The sequence below is a fragment of the Protopterus annectens genome, chromosome 7.part1 (assembly GCF_019279795.1).
Source record: "Protopterus annectens isolate FY-2018-M chromosome 7.part1, PAN1.0, whole genome shotgun sequence".
Classification (NCBI taxonomy): Eukaryota; Metazoa; Chordata; order Ceratodontiformes; family Protopteridae; genus Protopterus; species Protopterus annectens.
In genome coordinates this window covers 359,463,925-359,485,277 of record NC_056740.1, presented here as the reverse complement: position 1 = coordinate 359,485,277, position 21,353 = coordinate 359,463,925, and the positions used below count along the sequence as shown (strand labels likewise).

General features: G+C 40.3%; 1 protein-coding gene across 3 annotated transcripts in view; it reads right to left on the bottom strand.

Moving 5' to 3' along the window:
- FLNB (filamin B) overlaps nt 1–21,353 on the bottom strand; it is a 4,683,119-nt gene that overhangs the window by 881,630 nt on the left and 3,780,136 nt on the right. For 2 of the 3 annotated variants that reach the window (XM_044078790.1, XM_044078788.1), the window contains exons 30-31: nt 20,620–20,867; nt 6,996–7,067 (exon numbers count right to left, since the gene is read on the bottom strand). In XM_044078790.1, the coding sequence (XP_043934725.1) occupies nt 6,996–7,067; nt 20,620–20,867 (320 nt within the window). The remainder of the gene's footprint in view (nt 1–6,995; nt 7,068–20,619; nt 20,868–21,353) is intronic. The other variant, XM_044078789.1, reaches the window with a different exon arrangement.

Genomic DNA, 21,353 nt, shown 5'->3' with positions numbered 1-21,353 from the left:
TACTGAGGTTAAAGCTCTCTCCATGGTCTGAAAGGCAGGCCCACAGGAAGAGGGATGGGAGCCTGGAATCGAGAAAGACAACCTTGGAACTGGGGTCACACCCCACCCACTCTGGGGGACTGTCCTTCAAAACTGGAGCTAGGGAAGAGTCTGAAACTGCTAAGGTTCTGAGAGCCAAGGACAGCCTCGAATATATAACCAGTACAGAACTGAAGCCCTCCGAACTGACAGCCGAACTACAGCCCCATGAGTCCATTGGTTCCAAGGGAACCGAAGACATCAGAGCCGATCCCAATACCAAAGAAGGGGCATCTGTCAGCACCATAGCAGCTGAAACCAGGGTAATTGAAGTGCCAGGCTCCAAACTCAAAAGGGAGGTTGGAGGAGGAATACAAGTGGGAGCCCTAGGAGAATAAACCTCAGCTCCAAGAGGGAGGGAGGTCTGAACTGGTGCAGGAAGACCCCTGGCCACCAAAAGCTGATCCACTAATATCACCACGTCTATCTCAGGAAGACGTCTGGTTGAATGGACCAACATCCCCGAGGGAGACTCAGGTCTATCCACAAATGGACTGGGAAGTTGACCCAAAAACGGGTCCATTAGATGCAATATCTTTTCTCCAGTGATCTATAACCTACAGTGAAATGACAGAAACTAAATGGACTGGTTCAAAGCACGCTCTGAGACCAGTCCAAAGCATGATGTGAGACCACCTCAGGCATAAAGGAGGAGGTTAGTGTTAATACTCAGCATTAACTTTATGAAAGATTGTATGATGTACTTTGCAAATCACAGCCTGCAGCATAAGCATTCTTACTGTCTAAAAAGAAAATGCTCTTCCAGGGTAAGCATTTTAATGGTACCAAAGTGAATGGATGAAAAGGAGGGAAGGTTAACTTTTGTACCACAAAATTAAGAATGCAAAAAGTGGGTGCAGATCTCATTTTTTTTTTTTTTAATGGTGTACTTTCTCCTAGCACTGATGACAAACACAGGGTCACATGGAGATAGACTGCAGAAGCTGGAAGGACCTCAGTGAATTTTTTTTTTCCTTTACTAATAGTGGTCAAGAATACCATAGTATTTAAGTTGAAGTTAGAAGTTCAACTTATAGGTCAGTTAGATTACAGTCCTGCACCACTGTTGGTACCAACAAAGATCATGGAACCTTAAAGGCTCACCTTTGTCTGCTTTTTTAGTCCCAACAAATACAAACTCCTTGTAATGGCTCTTAAAAGCCTAAGAAAAACACCACTCCATCACAGGTGACCTATCTGCATTTTTTAATAGGTATTCTAAAACTTGTTTCAAAGTGATTTCAGGGGAAATTTAATTTTTCAGGAATACTGGAGGCAACAATGTGGGCAAGTTGGTGTAAAGTTAGCACTAAATTTGTCTAATGCATTGGTGTTTTCCTTGGGTCCAGAATATGTGACATTATTATGGATGAGTTCAGTGCACTGTTGGACATTACTCCCTAATTTCTTAAAGACTGAGTTGTAGTTTCCTTTGGTATTTGTAGCAAATGTAAGCTCATACTCCATTTAGATTGCCTACTAGTGATTTTGATTCCTTTGCTGACATGTTTCACTGGGATCCTGAGAAGGTGGAAGAATACTTTTTAAAACTTTTCATTATTTTACTTCTTTTGTCACAAAGTTTATTAATATGGGAATTCCACCAGAGAGATTTATTCCTGAACTTACCATTATATTAAGGATGGACAGGTGTTCACTCTTATACAGAGCTGTTTAACCTCAGTTAAAAATGAGAGATGAATGTGTCAGCCCATTCAGTTGGATACATTTGTAGTGGTTTGCTGGGAATTTTGCAAACGTTTTCTACAAACTGTGTAGGCTTGCCTGGAAAAGTTATTAAAGATGGCCACATTTGCTGGTGGGGTGGTACCATTAGTCCTGAAAGGGGAGACTACTGATATGTGGTAAGAGTTAACCATGGTTGAAGAGATGCTGGATGGGGTACAAGCAGGATAAGCTGGTAAAGAACAGGTGAAAGATATTAGTTCTTACTGGGTAGATCTGCAATTTGTTCCAATGTATTGGTAGTAAAGTCTAGGAAATGCTGACTACACACATTTCTAAAGGTGTAAGTGTGATAACTTTACCCCAGCTTCCCCACATTATTGCCCCCACTATCACTGAAAATTTAGTTTCCCCTGAAATCACTTTGAAAGAAGATTTAGAATCCCTATTAAAGGCTAAAAATAATACTTCCATGTGGCCAGACAACATACTAGGCTGCATTCTCATCAAGTAGGTGTCCTTTCTTGATAATTAAAATCACCTAACAAAAAGATAGTTGGCTTGATATCTAAACTCCTCAATGGTGGTAATTTCCATGATCTCTAAGGGACACTGATGGGGATCTGTAAAAAGCAATGAAGTAATAGTAGGATTTGTTGAGCGTAATTTAGATCTCCAAGTTACTGTTGTGGGTAAGGTGCAGTGGGATGATGGCATTTCCTCCATGGTTACCTAAAGGCCTGATGGCAAGAAACACACTATACCCTGGTAATGACGGACTATTGTCATTCCACTGAAACTATGTCACAGTAACTACAGAAATAAGAATGTGTTCAAGATGCAGTAGGGCCTCAAGTTCAGGTAACTTTCTATTTAGACTCCTAGCTTTCAGTAATATCACCATGATGCCAAATTTGAGTTTAAGTTTGCTAGACTAGAATATTGGGAAAAAGATGCTAAAGATGAAGCTACCAAGTAACAGGAAAAGAAGAAGGCCTAAGATAAGGTTTATGGATGTGGTGAGATAGGACATGCAGGTGGTTGGTGTGACAGAGCAAGATGCAGAGGACAGCAAGAAATGGAAACAGATGATCCGCTGTGGCAACCCCTAACAGGAACAGCCGAAAGAAGATGATGATGATGACACTAGAATGTCCAAGTAGGGGTTTCTGCCTAAAAAAGGCACTATGGGGGCAGCAAAGTTTTAGCTAGTATGCAGATACCTAGGCATGTGATGTGTAAGCCATCCCTTATCTACCATATCATCTCTGACTAAAACATACTGGATCCCTTCAGAATGACACCAACTACTCAGTTAAATGATAAAGCCAGTTAGCTTGTCTTCATGCCCAAGCATCATTCCTGGTGAAGGCAAGATGCTACTCAAGACCAGTGCCTTCCATGTTTCTAATGCATGCAGAGTGAGTTCATCATCCCTATGTCTTCCTAGGTGGAGCACCTTAACTCACTTACTCCCACATGGACCACCCTTATGTCAGTCACAGTCATACTTGTCTGGTTTAAGGGACGTTCGGGCCCTTGTGACATCATGGATCCTGGCACCAATCATGCAAATTAGAGTCACCCTGTTTTTGTCTGGTGAGTGTGGAGTCTGTATGGCTACCTATAGAATCACCTAAGACTAATCATTTATCTGTGTGGAAACAGGCTTAGTGGGCCTTATGGACCTTGGCCTACTTTCCTGGTGACTCTTGGATGAGCTGTGTGGATTTGCAGTGGTTATGAGTGGAGAAGGAGCAGATCCTGTCTTGTGTATTGCAGGCTGGGATCTTTTAGATAAAATAGTCACTGTATGCAGATAACCTAGTGATCTATATGTGTAGTCCTTCAAAACAAATACTGCCTCCATAATATCAAGTGACATGCACATTTTTTTTTACCTGGTTCAGTGCAGAGAAACTTACTACAACATTTCAGCTAAATCTATGCCTTCAGGCACACAATCCAGGCTAAAGTATACTGGCAGACTGGGTTTCTAATAGTCCCAGTTCTACAGCAACACAGCAAGATGATGCACAAAGATATTTAGGATTATACCTATGCATTTATATTTTAATACCTACTTTGAAACAGATAAACACACACGCTCTCACAGTATGAATGCTCAAAGTTATAAAAAGTAAGAAAAATACATAAATGTGTTCTTCCTTCTCAAACTGGAATATGGACTTTCAAGAGTTGAGCAAATTCTATAAACTGCCACCAGATGCTGAGGACATTCTAAAAATATTTTTACATTTTCTCAAAAATTTGACCATTGCTTCTTTTCTCTTGTAAAAGTAAAATGTTTTCCTTTTACAAAGTAAAGCACTGAATTGCATGCACTAACACTTCATCAGTAACCATCAGTATGGCTGAAAGCTGACCATTCACTCAAACGTCTTTGAAAACGTGTATTTGAAACTAAACATTCAATCCTCTATCACATTCTGTGAAAGCAAACACTTTACTATTCCAGAACCAACAAAATAGAATGCTTTTCTACAACCTATCTCCTTTGTTTCACTTGCATCCTTTTCATTTACCACTTAAAATATACAAATGAATAAGCCTAAAATAGTCAAAGAAAAGGATTCATTTAATTATTTGGTTCAACATTTCAGGAGTATGAGAAAAGCATAAAAAAATATTCAAGCTTTGTCTTGTATAGCACTATATGCCGTTTAACATAAGTTCCAGAACAGATGCAACATCTGAACACTGTTAAATAACATACCTGTATAGAACAATATTTGCTACTATGTTAACATTTTCATACTAATGGAGTATGTTATGAAGATGTAAAAGATGTGATGTTTCCATTGACTTTACATCACTCTGCTCTTGAGGTAAAATTCTTGGCATCTGTGTCTCTAACATGTAAGGTGCTTATGATTCGTGACCCAATCATAACCTTCTCTGAAGTTTTTAACACATTTCTTTTTTATTTCAGTAAGATGTACATTGCACATTGTTTGCAAAAAAACATTTAATAATACAAGAATTTAGGTGCCAAATGGCAGATCTTGTAACATTCAGTACTCTATCATGACAAATTGGTTGCCTGTAGGAATCCACTATGAGTTTTAAAACTACTGTGCTTAAATCAAGCTGTCTTATAACTACTGCTTGGCGCTTGTAATGGATAGCTCCACTGATGTACAAGGATAAAGCCATGGTTACAACCTAGATGATGTGAATTTGACTACTGGTTCTGGCATCTGTTTGGAGCTGGCACTAGAAAGAAGAATGACTAGGCTTAAACTTGTTCACCTCTCTTTTTTTTGGGGGGGGGGGGGGGGTTGGGGAACATGTGTTCCGGGCATACTCACGTGGTAGAATCCTCGTGGAAGCAGTGAGTACACTGAGGTGGTGTTGGTAGCGGGGTTGGATCACATCACTCATGGAGGTGTTTGTGCATTCATCTCATAGCCCACTCTTATGGCCAACATCTCAGATAATTGCAGAACATGAACAGGGGAAGCAACACAAGGACATAAAGTGATCAAGATGGCTCTGTAAGCATCAGTGGTGTCTCACAAGTTAATTAACCACCTCCCAGAAGTCTTGCTGTTATAAGTACAGGATACCTGACAACCACAGACCGAACGGTTTACATGCCTGGGTGAAGCAGTACACAGAATATGTCCGTGGCACTGAGTTGAGATGGGGACTTATTGGAAACCACAGTGCCACAGTAGGAAGAACTCACACAACCCAAGTGAATACAGCAATACCGGGGCTATAAAAAAATCTGCTTAAGACTGACAGCTCATGCTCTAAACAGGTGAACTCAAACTTGTACAGTAGAGATCTACATATGGAAAAAAAAGCAGCATGAAATCAATTGTCCCTATGAAGCCTGTGTGTTAGATGCTTCAACCTTGCACCCTCCTTTCTTTCCTATTCTCACTCTGAGGTCACTGCACATTAAAGAACGACTTATCAGTAAAGAAGATGTAAGCTCTGAGAACTTAACCTTGGAACAATAGCATCTCAGTCCTTACTGAAATCAGCAACAGCATTTAAAGAACTTCTACCTTAAGCAATTATGCTTGAGAATCTCTGCTACACGCAATCTCACACCAAGTAAATTTAAGCAATGCCTGCAGACCTGTAACACTTCAGGCACTGCAAGAAGGAAACAAAGGAAATGATGCAGCTTGTTTTTCTTGACAAAAGTCGAGCTGGAATAGTTATCCAAAACTTTCCTGAGGAGATGCTTTTTCACACACAAACAGAGCAATAGTTAAGTAATGTCCTGCAAAAAATGTCTACATATTTCTGGCAAAATTACTGAATAAACTATGGCTCATTTTACATTGCTAGAGCACTAGATGAGTGCAGTTAGCCAAATAAAATGTCATACTACATATATTCTGAATTAACAGTTCTAAGAGTGGGCACTAACCTTTTCAACAACTCATCTCTTACCATTTGTTCAAGAGAAGAGAACATAGCAGCATTACTATAATGGATCATCACTACACTACAATGCTATACACATCACTCAGAGGTAAAAATGTGACATTTGTAGCAATACTGTAAGAAAATCAGCATGAATACTTATTGTAGAACTGCAAAAGGTCCAGCATGAAAAGAAAGGCTAGTGAAAAGCTGACAGGCAAGCTCATGTGTAGCAAAATCTGGAAAAGAAAACAAGTAATCATTTATGCCCAAGCCTGGAAAAGAAATGTGAACACGGTACACAGAAAAAAATGACAGTCCTGATCATTGATTATATTCATTCCTGAAACAGAAAGGCAGAATAAAGGCACTCTGAAATGACACACAGCAAAGTACCCTGAGCTCCAGGACAATCACATACCACCAAGTTCTACACATTCAGTAATACAAGTATGCAAATATAGCAATACAAAATGATGAGCTATTTAAAATTGTACATTTTAAGAATAAATGTATTTAAATTTGGTTACAAGAACACAACTTGTACTTTAAAATATGAACTTCTAATCATTACAAATTTGGCATGTTTAACTGTTTTTACACAAGTCAGACTTTCCATGCATCAATAAAGTTAACTGCGGTTAAGAAATGTAAGCACAGAATACAGAGCTGTGTGTCACTTGAAGTGGACAATGCTTATGAAGACAAAAAGCATGCAAATGTTGAGGCCTTCCCAAGACATGGATGGCGAAGTGTGCAGGAAGCCAACATTTCTGGTGTGAAAGATATAATGAAATGAAGCAGCTAAAGTTTAAAAAGTGTACCCATGGCTGGAATCCAGGGGGATATGCATTTACGGATTGTTGTCGCTCCACAACCGGAACTTCATCTGTAGCCTGGTTAGCAGTAAAGGGAAGTTAGTAAAAAAAAAAAAAAAAAAAAACTAAGCCATAAGCATGACTGTGCAGCTTTAGACATCAGCCATTAATACATTATTCTGAAATTCCTTTAATGCTATATAAATCACTAGCTATCAAAAGAATAGATAAAATCAGTGAACAGTCATACAAGCAATCATTTATTAAACAAACCTATACTTAGGCAACTTGTTTCACTCATACAGCCCTGATTACTAGAAACAAACCTACTACAGTTACTGCAAACATGGGGAGCTGAGCTACTAACGACGACTTGCAAAGCAGCCTGTTCCATACTTAGGTCTGGATGAACCAATGAGAGGAATTTTCACACCAGTGCAAGTTTAAATTGCAATCTACAAGGAACGGTGGCTACATTTTCTATTTACATAAATCCCAGCTTGGACAAAAACAGTTTGTTTGTGTCTTTCGGCTTTTTCCCGGTTAGGGGTCGCCACAGCGGAACTCCGGTCCGCTAATGATTGGCAGTGGATTTTTACATACCAGGTTACCAGCCCTGACGCACAGCCTTCAATGAAGGCACACCCCATTCACGTATGCCTCCACACAGAAGACGCTCTAGCTGAGAATCGAACAGGACAATGACTTGCTATGAGGCGACAACGCTACTGCAGCACCACCACTATGTAAAAATGCCTCAATCCCTTTAATGCTGCATTTAATTTCCTGCTAAGATTACAGCAAGGTAACTATTTGTAAAAAAAATCTATTCTTTTGATTAATTACATTTATTTTTAAATTAATAGTTTTTTGTTTGTTCTCTCCACTGTAACTGTTGATGTGCCACATACCACTGTAAAAACATGTCTTTTGTAATTTGTGTGTATACTGATCATGTCTAACTAAATGTATCTTTAATTTTTCTTTGTGGAGCTTTTCTCCCCAGGCCTCTGCTGAAAAAGGGCCTTTTCAGCTCAGTCAGACACCCCCCGGTTAACAAATGAAAAATAAATAAAAAATAAATAAAACTTATGGGCAAGCAGACGATTACTCGGATGAAGGTACTCTGACTGTCTCGGGCTTGTACACAGCAGATGTTTATGAATAAAGGCATTACAGACAACAAGCTGTGGGCAACAGTATCCTCTCTATGCAATATGGCTTCCCTGAATGGGGAGGTGCGGTGGGGTTGAGTCTTCAGACAATGTACTGTAAGTGATAACAACCCACAGCAAGTGGCAGCACAAGACCTGTGTGTATACCAAATGAGTTAATATTAATGCCATGAAAGAAGCTTTCATCACAATCTTATACAGCTAGTAGAAAACATCAACTGCGCAACCACTCGAATCACTAAACTAGGGATTAAAAGAACAACAGTAGTGTTTCTTGCAGAGGCAAGTATGCCTGGACCCTCCACAACTTAAAACACACTAACTCCAAGACTGCACAACAGTGACAATAAGGAGAAACTTCCTTAACCTCAATGTTCAATGATTTTGTTGTAGTACAAACACTACTTTCAATAAAGCAGAAATTGACATAACACATATTCCCATTCATGTTATGATCAAAGATAAAATCTGACTGAACACATGGAACTTGCACATAATTATGCGAGAACAGGCATCCTTCTTGAACCCCTAAACCATACAAACACCTTGGAGAATAAAACATGAACCTATGCAGAATGACCACATGAAACCAGATGTACTGGAATTGCCAGTTGGACTCATGCAAGGTACAGAATGGTATGAAACTGATCATCCATTTCAAGATCAGGAAAAAGGCTGGTGACAAATATCCCCAGCTGTGATATAAATCTGCCCCTTTCAGTTGTAAAAGACTGGACATGACTTAACAGCAACTCTAAGATAGACAGGTCCTCCAGCACAGCACTTTCTGGTGAACAGTCAACTTCAAGATATGGCCATGACAGACCACTTCTATAGCTCACTGCCCCTTTCTAACAGTCTTTCAAAATACGGTGAATGCTCCCATGCTGACAAAACAACAGATGTATACCACAAAAAAAAATGCTAAGGCAGAACTGTGACTGGTGAAAAAGATAAATCCAACCAAGGACCCAACAAGAAAGGGCCCTGATGTATGGTCACTGATATTTCTCATCTCAAGAATGCCATTAAACTATAACAACCTAACACCCCAACAATCTCAGCGTTGACTCCAAACACCTACAGGCCATACTCCCACTATATGACTGGCAAAACCTCCACTGGACCACCACGTGTAGTTCTGCACGGCCTAAAGGGTACATATAGACCACACACAGTTGGAAAGGGTGTGGTGAATGCCAGTAAAAATGCTAAGTAAAATAGAGGGCTTATAATGTAAGGAAAGACTAGAAAGACCAAGACTATATAAGCCTGAAAATAAAAAGACATACAGGAGTAGGATACAGAGGGGAGGAACAGTGGCAGGGGAAGTGATGGCAGGATGCAGAGAGGAGGAACAGTGGCAGGGGAAGTGATGGCGGGATGCAGAGGGGAAGTGATGGCAACATGCAAAAGGGAGGAACAGTGGCAGGGGAAGTGATGGCAGGATGCAGAGGGGAATAGCAGAGGCAGAAGAAATGATGGTCGAATGCAGAGAGGAGGAACAGTGACACAGAAGTACTGAAATATTGCATTGGGGTGGGACCAGTGAAAGGGGAAGTGATGACAGGATGTAGAGGAGAGGAACAGTGACATGGGAAGTGATGGTAGGATGCAGAGGAAAGCAACAGTGGTAAAGGAATTGATGGCAAAGTGCTAACAGCATAACATGGACAGATTAGACAGACAACCTGTCTACTTCATCCAAACAATGTAGTATGTATACAGTACTGTTATCTCAGGGAAAGACAGTTTAGCATGGAAAAAGAATAGGCTCCATACAATAAACTAGTTTATATAGCCAAATGGCCCCTCAAGGACTTGGGTACAACTTCTAGAAACAAATTCCTATAAAAGCCTTTCTTCTGTGATAAGGGCTTGTAACATCTAATGGTCATACACAATGAGCAGCAAAATCTAGTCCCTGTCTAGCTGTCATGTAGAACTGAAAAAAACATCTTCCTTGCACCTTTTGTAAGGTACTGTAAAAACACTCCAACAAATCATCACTGTTTGCTTCATGGTGCAACGGCAAAATAAAAAGATTCCACCCCCCCCCCCCCCCCCCAATGAGGGAGTTAGAGAAAGCCCCAGTTATCTGTTCTAGTGCTTTCCTTGGCAGACTACAGCTTGTTTTAAGATAATTACCAGCATAACCCTATTTCACTCCATAGCTGAATCCATTTGCTGACAGAAGTTTGGTGAGTATGCAGTTCATGTTATTCATATTTTCTGGGGCTCTCCAAAGCAGTAACAGTTCTGACAGGAAGGGAGGCAGACAGGATTTCACTAACTGATGTATGGAAAAGGCAAAAACAAATCAGAATCCTGCATCAAGTTTTGAAGATGACATGAAATATGAGAAATATTACCTCTTCTTCAAAGGGAAATTTATAGGTTTTTCAACCTATTAACAGTATAATTTGTCTTGGGTTAAGTTTAAAAACAAAAAGTATTTCACCATCTTCCCATGTAGAACAGTGTAAAATATCTGCTCTATCATGAGACTGGGACAACTGTGCTGAATTTTGCAACTAACTGCTATGTTTATAATACTGATATCCATACTGGAAAAAGTATTAGGTTCATAGGTATGTGCTAAGCTAACTAAGCTGTACCAATTTCCCTTCAAAGGTGAGAATCACTGTCCCTTGAGTTTGTGTGTTAAACACTAACTATTATGCCAACCCCTACTCCTTAAAGCACAAATAGAGAGGCCTTGATGAGATTTGAACTTAAGACTCGTGGTTTACAAGACCAGTGCACTAACCACTGAGTTAAAAGGCTACACTTTTATAATCAGCAGCATTGCAGGTACTTCTATAAATCTAAGTCCCTTTACACTATTATCTAAGAAATAAACAGAAAAAGCAGAAGAAATATTAAATACAAAATGTGACAGAAAGTTATGATCTGAAACCTCACAGTGAAGATACAGAACAATTCCTTCATTTTTTCATATGTCCAAAGATAACTTAAGTCACACCTAACTAGTTATATTAAAAAAGTAATACCATAACATCAAGGTGATAATTAAAAACATCATCTGCGCACTTTCTTTTCTGCTTCTGAACAAACAAATAAGAATGAATGTGTACACAGAGCTCCTGGAAATTTAGTTACTTAACACTTAGTTGCTACACTAATGCCAGTTAAATTACACTCTGATTACACATAATTTCTTCTGGTGGTTCACAGGTAGGTACTAGGCTATCGGCCCTGGGGCCTATATAAGCCTAGCCAAAAAGGCTCCCTGGCTTTAGCCACCTAAGAAAATTATTTTCCTGTGCCCCTGTCAAGCAGTGCTGCAGAAGTGATCCCCAGGATGAATTTTCTATTTCCCATCGTCAATATTTTTCTTAAAGAAGGCCAATGAGGAGTTTTGCTTGACATGAATGGGTAGTTTGCTCCAGAGTATGGGAAGTCTCTGGGACAGGAATCTAACCCTCCAGCATGTTCTGTTTACTGTGGTGACAAGGTTTAGGTCCCTGGAGCGTGTGGTTCGAGAGAGATTGGGATTGCTTTAAGTGTAGCTTGTCCAACAGTTCCGGCTTTGATATAGCTTTGTATGTTAGGCATAGTTCCCACACTATGGAAAGTATCACATATAATTCCCCTCCACAAAGGCGGCCCAGCCACAGGACTAACCAATTACCGCCCCATAGCTTTTCTCTCTCCAAAACACTAGAGAGATGCAGTCACTCTCAGGTCTCAGACTACCTCCGTACTAACAACCTCCTTTCCAATACTCAACATGGTTTCCGACCAAACCATAGCACCACTACTGCCTTACTCTCCTTTACTAACACTATCTTTCAGCATAAAAACAATGACTATCTCTCCTCTGCTACTTTCTAAAGCATTCAAAATGGTCCCACACAAACAACTCATCTGTGTCCTCAATAACCTATCCTTCTCTCAATCAGTCACCAGCTGGTTTCAGAGTTACCTGTCTGACCGCCAACAATCCGTTGTATGGCAGAATGACATATCTCCCCAACTACCTGTCTCTATAGGGGTTCCCCAAGGATGCAACCTTGGACCCCTACTCTTCTCTATTTTCACCAATAATCTGGCCTCCGCCACCAAACATGACACACTTATACAATACGCAGATGACTCAATCATCATCTGCTCAGCCCAGTCCCTACCCAAACTGCAAAAAGTCACACAGGAAGCCTTTTCCTCTGTTGAAACGTGGTTATCCGATGCCCAATTAATGCTCAACTCAAACAAAACTAAACTACTCATCTTCCAATCCACCACACATACTCAAAACAACTCTCACTTTAACATCACAGCAAAAGACAACACCACTATACACCCAACAGAACACACCAAATTGCTAGGAGTTGAAAGACAATAAACTAAAATTCGACATTCACATATCCATGACCATAAAAAAAGTCCACAAATAACTAGGAGCGTTATACAGAAATACGCAACTTCTCACCAAAGCAGCAAAGATTTCAGTAGCAAATTCCCACCTTATCTCCACCGTACTTTATGCCACTCCAATATATACCAATCTAAGGCAATGCGATCTAAACAAGCTCGAGACCTGCTACAACAAAATCGCCAAATTTGCCACAGGGGCACCCTACTGTCGTCACCACTCTCTCTCCCTTGCTGAACTAGGCTGGCTTGAATTCCCTCAGCTCCTTCAATGGTATCAACTCGCACTTGCCCACAAACTAATAAACCATTCACTAAAAGTCCCATCCCTCCAGAATCTACTCTAACCCTATTGCACCACCAGACCATTAAGATCTAGCAACAAAAATCATTTACAGGTCACTAAAGCCAATAACTCTGCTGGAGAAACACTATTCTCTTGCGCCATAGCCAAACTATGGAACTCCCTACCACCCACAATTACCTCAGTACCATCATGTACCCACTTCAAAACTTTACTAAAAGCGCACCTAAAAACATATTGGCTATGCCCTTGCTTCTCCCCCTCTAATATCACCCACCCCATCTACCCACTACCTTTCTTTCCACCCTACTAATTACCTTGATTATAGCAAGCTCGGATGCTCATAAGCCTAACTACTTATTATACAGCAGGAACGTCTTATTGTAACAACTGTTAATGTCTGTTATGTACTTCACAGATGATAAAGATTCTAGTTGTCTACTGGTGTACTATATTCTTCATCTGTAACTATGTTTGTAATTTTTAATTGCTATGTTGATCAAATTGTTAATTGCTATGTAAATCCAATGTAACTACTGTCTGTATATTTTAACTGTGGAGCTTTTCTCCCTGGTCCTCCGCTGAAAATGGACCTACGTCCAGTCGGACACTCCTGATCAACAAATGTAAATAAATAAATAATAAAATAAATCACCTCTGAGTAGGCGATATGCGACAGAGAAGAACTAGAGTTTTTTTAGATGGTCTGCGCATGGCATCTGTTTGAGGCCAGTAATCCTCTTAGTGAGGTACTTCTGTGGCCTTTCCAATTGTTGTAGGTGTCTTGTGAGATACATGCCAAACAGGGCATTGTACTCTATAATGGGTCTGATGAGGGATGAGTACAGAGGAAGAATGACCTCCTTTTTTCTAGAGGAGAACCCTTTTAGAATGAGGTGTGGCACGAAGAAGGATTACCTGACTACTGTGGCGATGTGGTTATCAAAGGGGAGACTACTGTCCACCTGTGTCCCAAAGTCTCTTACTACACTTTCAGTGTTTAGTGAGCTACTGCCTATGTAGCAGTTCATGGGTACTGAGTTTTTCCCAAAGGGGATGACAATGCACTTCTTGGACTGAGCTTGAGGCCATGACTTTGACACCAAGCATCTGTCTTTCTGAGGCCCTTTTGTAGAATGTCTACATCATTAGGTGATTCTAATATGGCTCCCAGTTTGCAGTCATCTGCAAACTTTGTTAGCCACAGACCTTCTGTGTTGGCCTGCACTTCAGAGAAGTAGATGCCGAACAGGAGAGGACCCAGGACCGAACCCTGTGGTCACTGGTCTGAAGTCGGACTTGGAGTCGGCTACTTTTACTGTGTGGGTTCTGTCAGTAAGCCAGTTGGCCAGCCATCTTGTGACACAGGGATTTATGCCCAGTTTAGTGAGTTTATCTATAATTCATGAGTGGGGAATGGTATTGAAAGCCTTGGCGAGGTCAAGATAGGCTGTGTGCACTACCTTGCCCTCTTCTACGGCTCTAGTGACTGCTTCAAGGAAGTCAGTCAGGTTTAGTAGACATGATCTACCTTTTACAAACCCAAATTGAGTGGGGGTCCAGACTCTGGAGGTTACCTATGTCTTTGTTTATAAGCTCCAAGATGATACGTTCCATGGCCTTGCAGACCAGGCTCGTTAGGCTAATGGGGCGGTAGTTTCCGGGTTCCGTGGTGGCACCCCCTTTGTGGAGTGGGATAACCGTTGCTGTGTGGCATTCAGAAGACACATAGCCTGAGGTGAGGCTATGATTGAACATGGTACTTAGGTGGGGTGCCAGTTCGTTCTGTAGTTTGTGCAGTACGCAGCCTGGGATATTGTCTGGTCCCATGGATGCTGTGTTCTTGGCTTTGGAGAGTGCGGTCTTTACTTGTTCAGTAACAGGGGTTACAGGGGCTTTGCATTCTTCCGGTATTAAGATGGCCCTTTGGAGGGTGAGAGGGGGGTAAAGTTAGCACTGAACCTATCTGCCAGGATGTTGGCAATATCGGTTTGTTCTGTATACTTAGTGCCATTGTGCTGTAGCTCAGAACAGATCTGAGTGTTGTCATTGAGATTCTTGACTTAGCTGTAGAATGCTTTGTGGTTGTCTTTGGAATCAGTGATGATTTTATTTTCTTAACTGGCTTTGGAGGATTTTATGAGGGATCTCAGCTTCTTGCTGAGATTGACCAGGGAGTTCCTCCAATCTTGGGATTTTACACTTTTTGCAACAGCTTCTTCCTTCTGCTGTAGAGTTTGTTTATGGCAGGGGACCAACAGATTGGCTTCCTTTTTTTTTGGAGGATAACATCTTCGTTCTGTTGGGGATGGCATGATCCATGCATTCGTGTATGTGCTTATACAGTGCATTTGTGTAAGATTCAGCAGTTGTACCTCTATTTTCCGTCTGCATGGGTGTCGTGAAGTTTGCCACTTCTGTCTTAAGAAGCATGAAGTTGGCTTTGAAGTAGTTTTTTTACAGTGGGGGGGGGGGCATGGCAGTTAAAATTAGAGGAACAGGAAGTTTTATGGTAAATTAGAACATCAGCCTAAGTTCCGTCAGGGTTGAACGAATATGCCTCTATAAAATGTATACTTAAATTAAAAGCACTGCGTAGGTAATATTAGTACCCACATAAAAAAGGTAGTAAGCAATTAAAAAATGCATGGCACACAGTTCAATTATGTGCATAGATTTTTGAATGGTCCCCTTTTGGATCGATAGGGTTTTAAGTATAGATGCACGGATATGTAAAGTGTGTTTTTTTAATCCTTTTTCTATGAAAGTTGGGGGAGATAGGTTGAATTTATTAATTACTAATTTTTATACTATATGGTTTTTTAATGTATTATGTTTTGTAATGTTGATTTTCATTATTGTTATTTTGCCGTCTTGATGAATAATTAGACGGATTTTATTATACATAATAATACACTATATTATCCAGTTCTAGTAAAATAGTAATATGTTGATAAAGTAAGAACATTGGATTGAAGTCGAGGTGGTTAGTGTTCAATTTAATGTATGCATATATATCTTAAAAGACAGCCGTGGGCAAATTTAGATGCCAGGCTGTTTTTTGTATTTTATAGCAATTGTGATTGAGTGGCTATCTATCTTAAGGTAGTATTAACACTGGCTTGTTATTTTCACAATCTGTAGAATTGAACCAATTGACCTAATTAGCATTCGCCAATGAAGTAAATCTGTTTTAAGTTGATTGTATATAAGTAGGAAGCTTTATCGTGCAATAGTTTGTCTGCTGAAGGCTGGGTATTAACTCAACCGAAAGCGCTTACAATAAATTGTTTTTGTATTATGAAAAAGTCCGTGCTTTGTTGCAGTTTGCCGTTTACTCACTTCTGTTTGTGCCTGTTGGTTTTTAGTCTACGTTTTTTACAGTAGTTTCCTTAATGGGGGGTGGGGATGGGATATGGATATCTAGGGCGTTTAGCCTGTGGTCTGATCTGACCAGCGAGGAGTTAACCTCTGGCGTGGAACACCAGTTACCCATATTGGTAATGACCCGGTCCAGGATATTACTGCCCCTGATGGGGGTGTGGACAAGCTGATCCAAGGCGTTGGAATTTATGAATTCCAGAAAATGTTGAGCAAATGAGTTGGCACATGAGTAGTTTTCCCAGCTGATGGTGGGGTAGTTGAAATCACCTATAATTAAGGTATCGGGTTCTACCTTAATATTTTCCAGCATCTTAAGAAATGAAGAGTGGAAATCCTGGGGCATGGTGGGGGATCTGTAACAAGCTACAACCTGGACTGAATCTTGCCCAGTGTCAGTTGCACTTGGATAACTGCGGATGCATTATGTTGAGCAACTAGCCTGGAGGTGTAGATAACCTTAATGAATATGGACATGCCACCGCCTTTAGTGTTTTGGTCCAGGTTAGGTGGCCGAAAGGTGTGGTATGAATTACAGCTAGGTAATGCAGGAATGCTCTCTGGAGCCTTGAACCAGGTCTCTGTCAATGCACAGATGTCGATGTTCTCCATTTTAAGGAGTGGCTCAAGTGAGTCCATTTTGAGGTTTAGACTTCTAGCATTGAGTAGCATTACCCTCAGCGTTTGCTTGCTTGTACCTGTTATGATGGTGAATTTAGTATTTGAACCGTGCCTAAAAAAGGCACTACAGGGGTGGCAAGAACCTTAGCCAGTATCTGGAATCCCAGGGGAGACAGGTGCAAGCCATCTCTGGCAAAACATCATGGTCTGTCAACCATGTCGTCCCAACCAGACATATACTGGATCCCCTTAGAATTACACCAGAAGCTTAGCCAATTGTTGAAGTCAATCATTTTGCCCTTGTACTGTGGTATCATTCTGGGCGAAGGCAGGATGCCACTCAAGGTTAGGGTCATACCTGCCTGGGCTACAAGATTGGAGAGCTCCTCCATGTCTCTTTTCATGTAGTCCAGGGAGGTACGTCTCAGGTCATTTACACCAACATGGACAATGACAGAGTCATATTTGTACTTGTTGTGGAGTGATCCGAGTGCGTGCGTTATGTGGCAGATCCTGGCACCTGACAGGCAGCTGACAGTAACTTTCTCCTTGTTTAGCCTGGTGAGTGGGACATCAGTGTGCTTGTCTATACAGGCACCAATGAATAGTGTGTTGGGTAACTTGTTTTGCCTTATGGGCTGAGGTTGAGTGGCACACTGTTTTTGTGGGCTATGTCATTTGGGTAGTACTGGGGTGGTGGTGGTTGTCTGCATTTCAGCTTGGGATGTCTCTGTTGCGTGAGCAGATTATTATTGAGAGCCTCTGTGAATGTGGGTGTGTGCTTTGTGTTTCTCTGTGTGGGCTTTGGTAGTGTGGGTTTTGAAGGACTATGTGTTGAGTGTGGTGTGATACAGGTGTTAACCTTCTCCTCTTGACTGTCTAGTCTTGACTGGAGAGAGTTTGGCTTCCAGTTTGGCTATATTAGTGCATCTCTCACAGGTTGTAGTGTTGGGTATTAGGAGGAGAGTGTTGTTGGTGTACATAAGCAACTGCCACATTGCCCCAAGATGCCCAGATTCATCAGGCGGACAGGAAAAAACACAGTGAGCTGACCCATGGACATGACTGGATAGGTGCTTATTAATTTAAGTACTAAGAACTGTTTTCCTCTTGACAAGTGAGGAAAGTCAAGTGGTGTAGTAATTTGTAGTTTATTTAGTGCTTACAAAGAGTCCTGAGCAAGTGCTGAGCACAAGAAATCAGTTTTAAGTGCTGAAACTAAAAACAACTGGCTAGTTTTAGCACCTGTCACAAGAAGAGAAGCAGGCCACGGCCTGTTTGGTGATCCACAGCCTTGTTCCAGATGATGCAAGGGTCTGACGTCTAAGTATTACTTACAAAGTTATAAATCGGGCCTGTACACTACTTTAATAATATTTCTTGTGTAGCCCTATGTGTCTGATAAATACACTGATTTATGCTATATATCTTTTTCTGTCATTTGCAATTTGTAAGCTATATTTGCTCTAGTCAATTCTCTCCATTCGTGTTATTTCTCCTTCTCTGTATAGGGCAATTAAGCTTTTTATTTTGTTTCTGTTGTGTTTATAACTGCAGTTTGCCACATGACCACAGTCTTGTGTCTTTCGGCTTTTCCCGGTTAGGGGTCGCCATAGCAGTGGATTTTTATGTGCCGAGTTGCCAGCCCTGACGCACAACCTTCAACGAAGATACGCCCATTCACGCATGTCTCCTCACAGAAGACGCTCTAGCTGTGAATCGAACGGGACAATGTCTCGCTGTGAGGCGACAACGCTACCGCACCACTGCCACCGCAGCTGCCACATGACCTCAGTAAAGGCTAAAAATCTCCACTTGTATAAGCCTTCTCATGTGACCTTAGGTTGTCCTAATGTTTATGGTGTTTACATTACAAACACAAGGTACATGGTTTGATTCTCACCTTTGAATGGTACTGGCTAGGTTTAAAATGGCTCAGAAGGGTAGCTAGCCTAATACCTACATATGAACCTATTAAAAAACAAATAAATAAAGCCCTGTACAAAAAATAACTAAATAAGGAGCCATGTATGAGATGAAGTACAATTTTATCAAAACGTTTCCTGCCAGATCTTCACCATTTTTGCCTTTGTAGATTAAAAATTTATCAGTTCTTTTACTATACAAACCCTTTATGGACATTTACTTGTCAAAGTCAGGTTCAACGAGACGCGCCCTTCTCTCTCTCTCTCACAAACACACAGAGTTTTGATATACTTGCTAGTTTGTCAGAGACACACATACACCCACGTGTGTTCACACTTCAATTTAAATGTTCTTGCTAGTTTGTCAAACACACGTGCTCACACACACCCTCAGTTTAAACATTCTTGCTACTTGGATTTGCCCATGTATCACATGACAATCCCTATACCTTTCTTGTATCTTCTATCAATCTACTCCAGTCAAAATATCATACTACATCTATGCACATTGAAATACTGACTCATATCATCATACTGTTCTTTCTGCTCCCTTCTATACATACTTACTAAAACTGTTAAGCAGTACTTACTACCTTTGTAAAACTATCTCAAACTGTAACTTTTGTCCTGCAAAACCAGGTAACTATTGGGAACCAAACTCTGAACATATCTGTCTAAACCCTTTCACTGAACCCTTGTAAATATTACTTAAAAGTGTGTCCTACACTGCATGTTTAACTATAGTTAACAAAGTAAAGAATAACTCTACTTGTAAATACATTTTGCTCTATTACCTGTTTTGTATGTATATCTCTAATTGTATAAGTTTCTTCTTAATTGTGGAGCTTTTCACCCCGGGCCTCCACTGAAAATGGACCTGGTCCAGCTGGATTTTCCCAGTTAACAAATTTAAAATAAAAATAAATAAAATTGTCAGAGGTACACACATACCCTCAGTTTATACATTCCTTCTAGTTTGTCAGACACACATGCGCGTGCGTGAGTGTGCACATCTAAGTTTAAACGTTTGTGCCTGTTTATCAGAGACACACACACGTGCATGCAAATCAGTTTAGATGTTCTTGTTAGTTTGTCAGTGGCACTGGTTAAACACAGCCATGATTTTTAAATACTTAAAGGACAAATGAGAATTCCCCAAACTGTACACTGTGCTGACATTAAGCTACTACTGGTTCAAAACATTTAGTGAAATGCAGAAATGCCTCAAGTGAATGCATAAAACAACAGATTAACTAGCATTTCTCCAAGTGATAATATTTTGAATAAAAATATAAAGCAAGACATGTTGGTTCCCTTTTTATCCGCTTAGTTTCTGAGATGTTCCTGATCATTCAAAAGCTCCCTCCGTTAATAATCTGTGGAATTCCCTAAATAAACACTTTATAAATCATCCCAAGTATGCAATACTACTGCAAATTGACCTTCTGGGAAATACCTCCAAACAAAGGACAAAAGTGTTAACTCACATTAAACAACTGACAAGGGATGAAATGTGAATTTAATTTCTTCCTGAAGTCCAAATAAGCCTGAAAAAATGTTACTAAGGCTATAAAAACTGTTTTAAAAACATTAAGTCACCTCATTAACTGCGATTTAAAATGCCCATGAAGTAAATCTATAAATCAGTGGTGACAGATGATGGAAAAGCTTGGTGAATAACAAAAAAAACACACTTTAATACAGTTACTACCCTTCACATTTGTCTGATGATTAAGTTATGACTGTAACAAATGTGAAATCAGTTTTCTAAAATGTCTCTGAAAGATCTTTTATAAAAAATAAATTTAAAATAAGGAATGTGATCTTACCAGTACTCTGAATGGACTGTTAGGGATGTCCACACCTCCAAAGCGAACGTAAACCACGTATGTCCCTGGTTTAGAAGCTGTATAAAAGATGTCATATGTCCCATCTTCATTTTCAATGACATCTGCCTCAACTTCTGTACCATCTGGAGTAATGACAGTGCAGGTCACTTTACCCTTGCCAGCAGTTTTAGTATCAACTACAAAACCAACCTCTTCCCCAATCTGTACTGTTGGTGCAATCCCAGGACCTAAAAAAAAACAAACAAACATTGAATGATTCCAGCTAAAACACTGGGAATGATGTGCATTTGTGTCCACATTAATTATTTCCATTAAGCACATGCAATAAAACTATATGGTCTTTTATTATTTATTATAACTTTTCTTACCAGTTTCATTACTGTTTCTTAAAATAAATTACACACACATATAGGTTCATACTAGGCTATCTGCCCTAGGGCATTTAAAAGCCTAGCCAGAGTGTGTTTGGGTTTTGCCACCCATTTTAAATTAATTTTGCTATGCCCTTTTTTGAGGTTAGTATACTGTGCCTATGTCTAACAGTGACACAGAATTGATACCCGGGGTAAACCTACGATCGCCAATCCACTCATCAATATTCCTCTTGAAGAGAGTCAATGAGGGACTCTGCCTAACCTGGACTGGGATTTTATTCCAGAGTGAAGGGAGCCTCTGGGTTATGAATCTGTCCCTCCAGCATGTCCTATTTATTT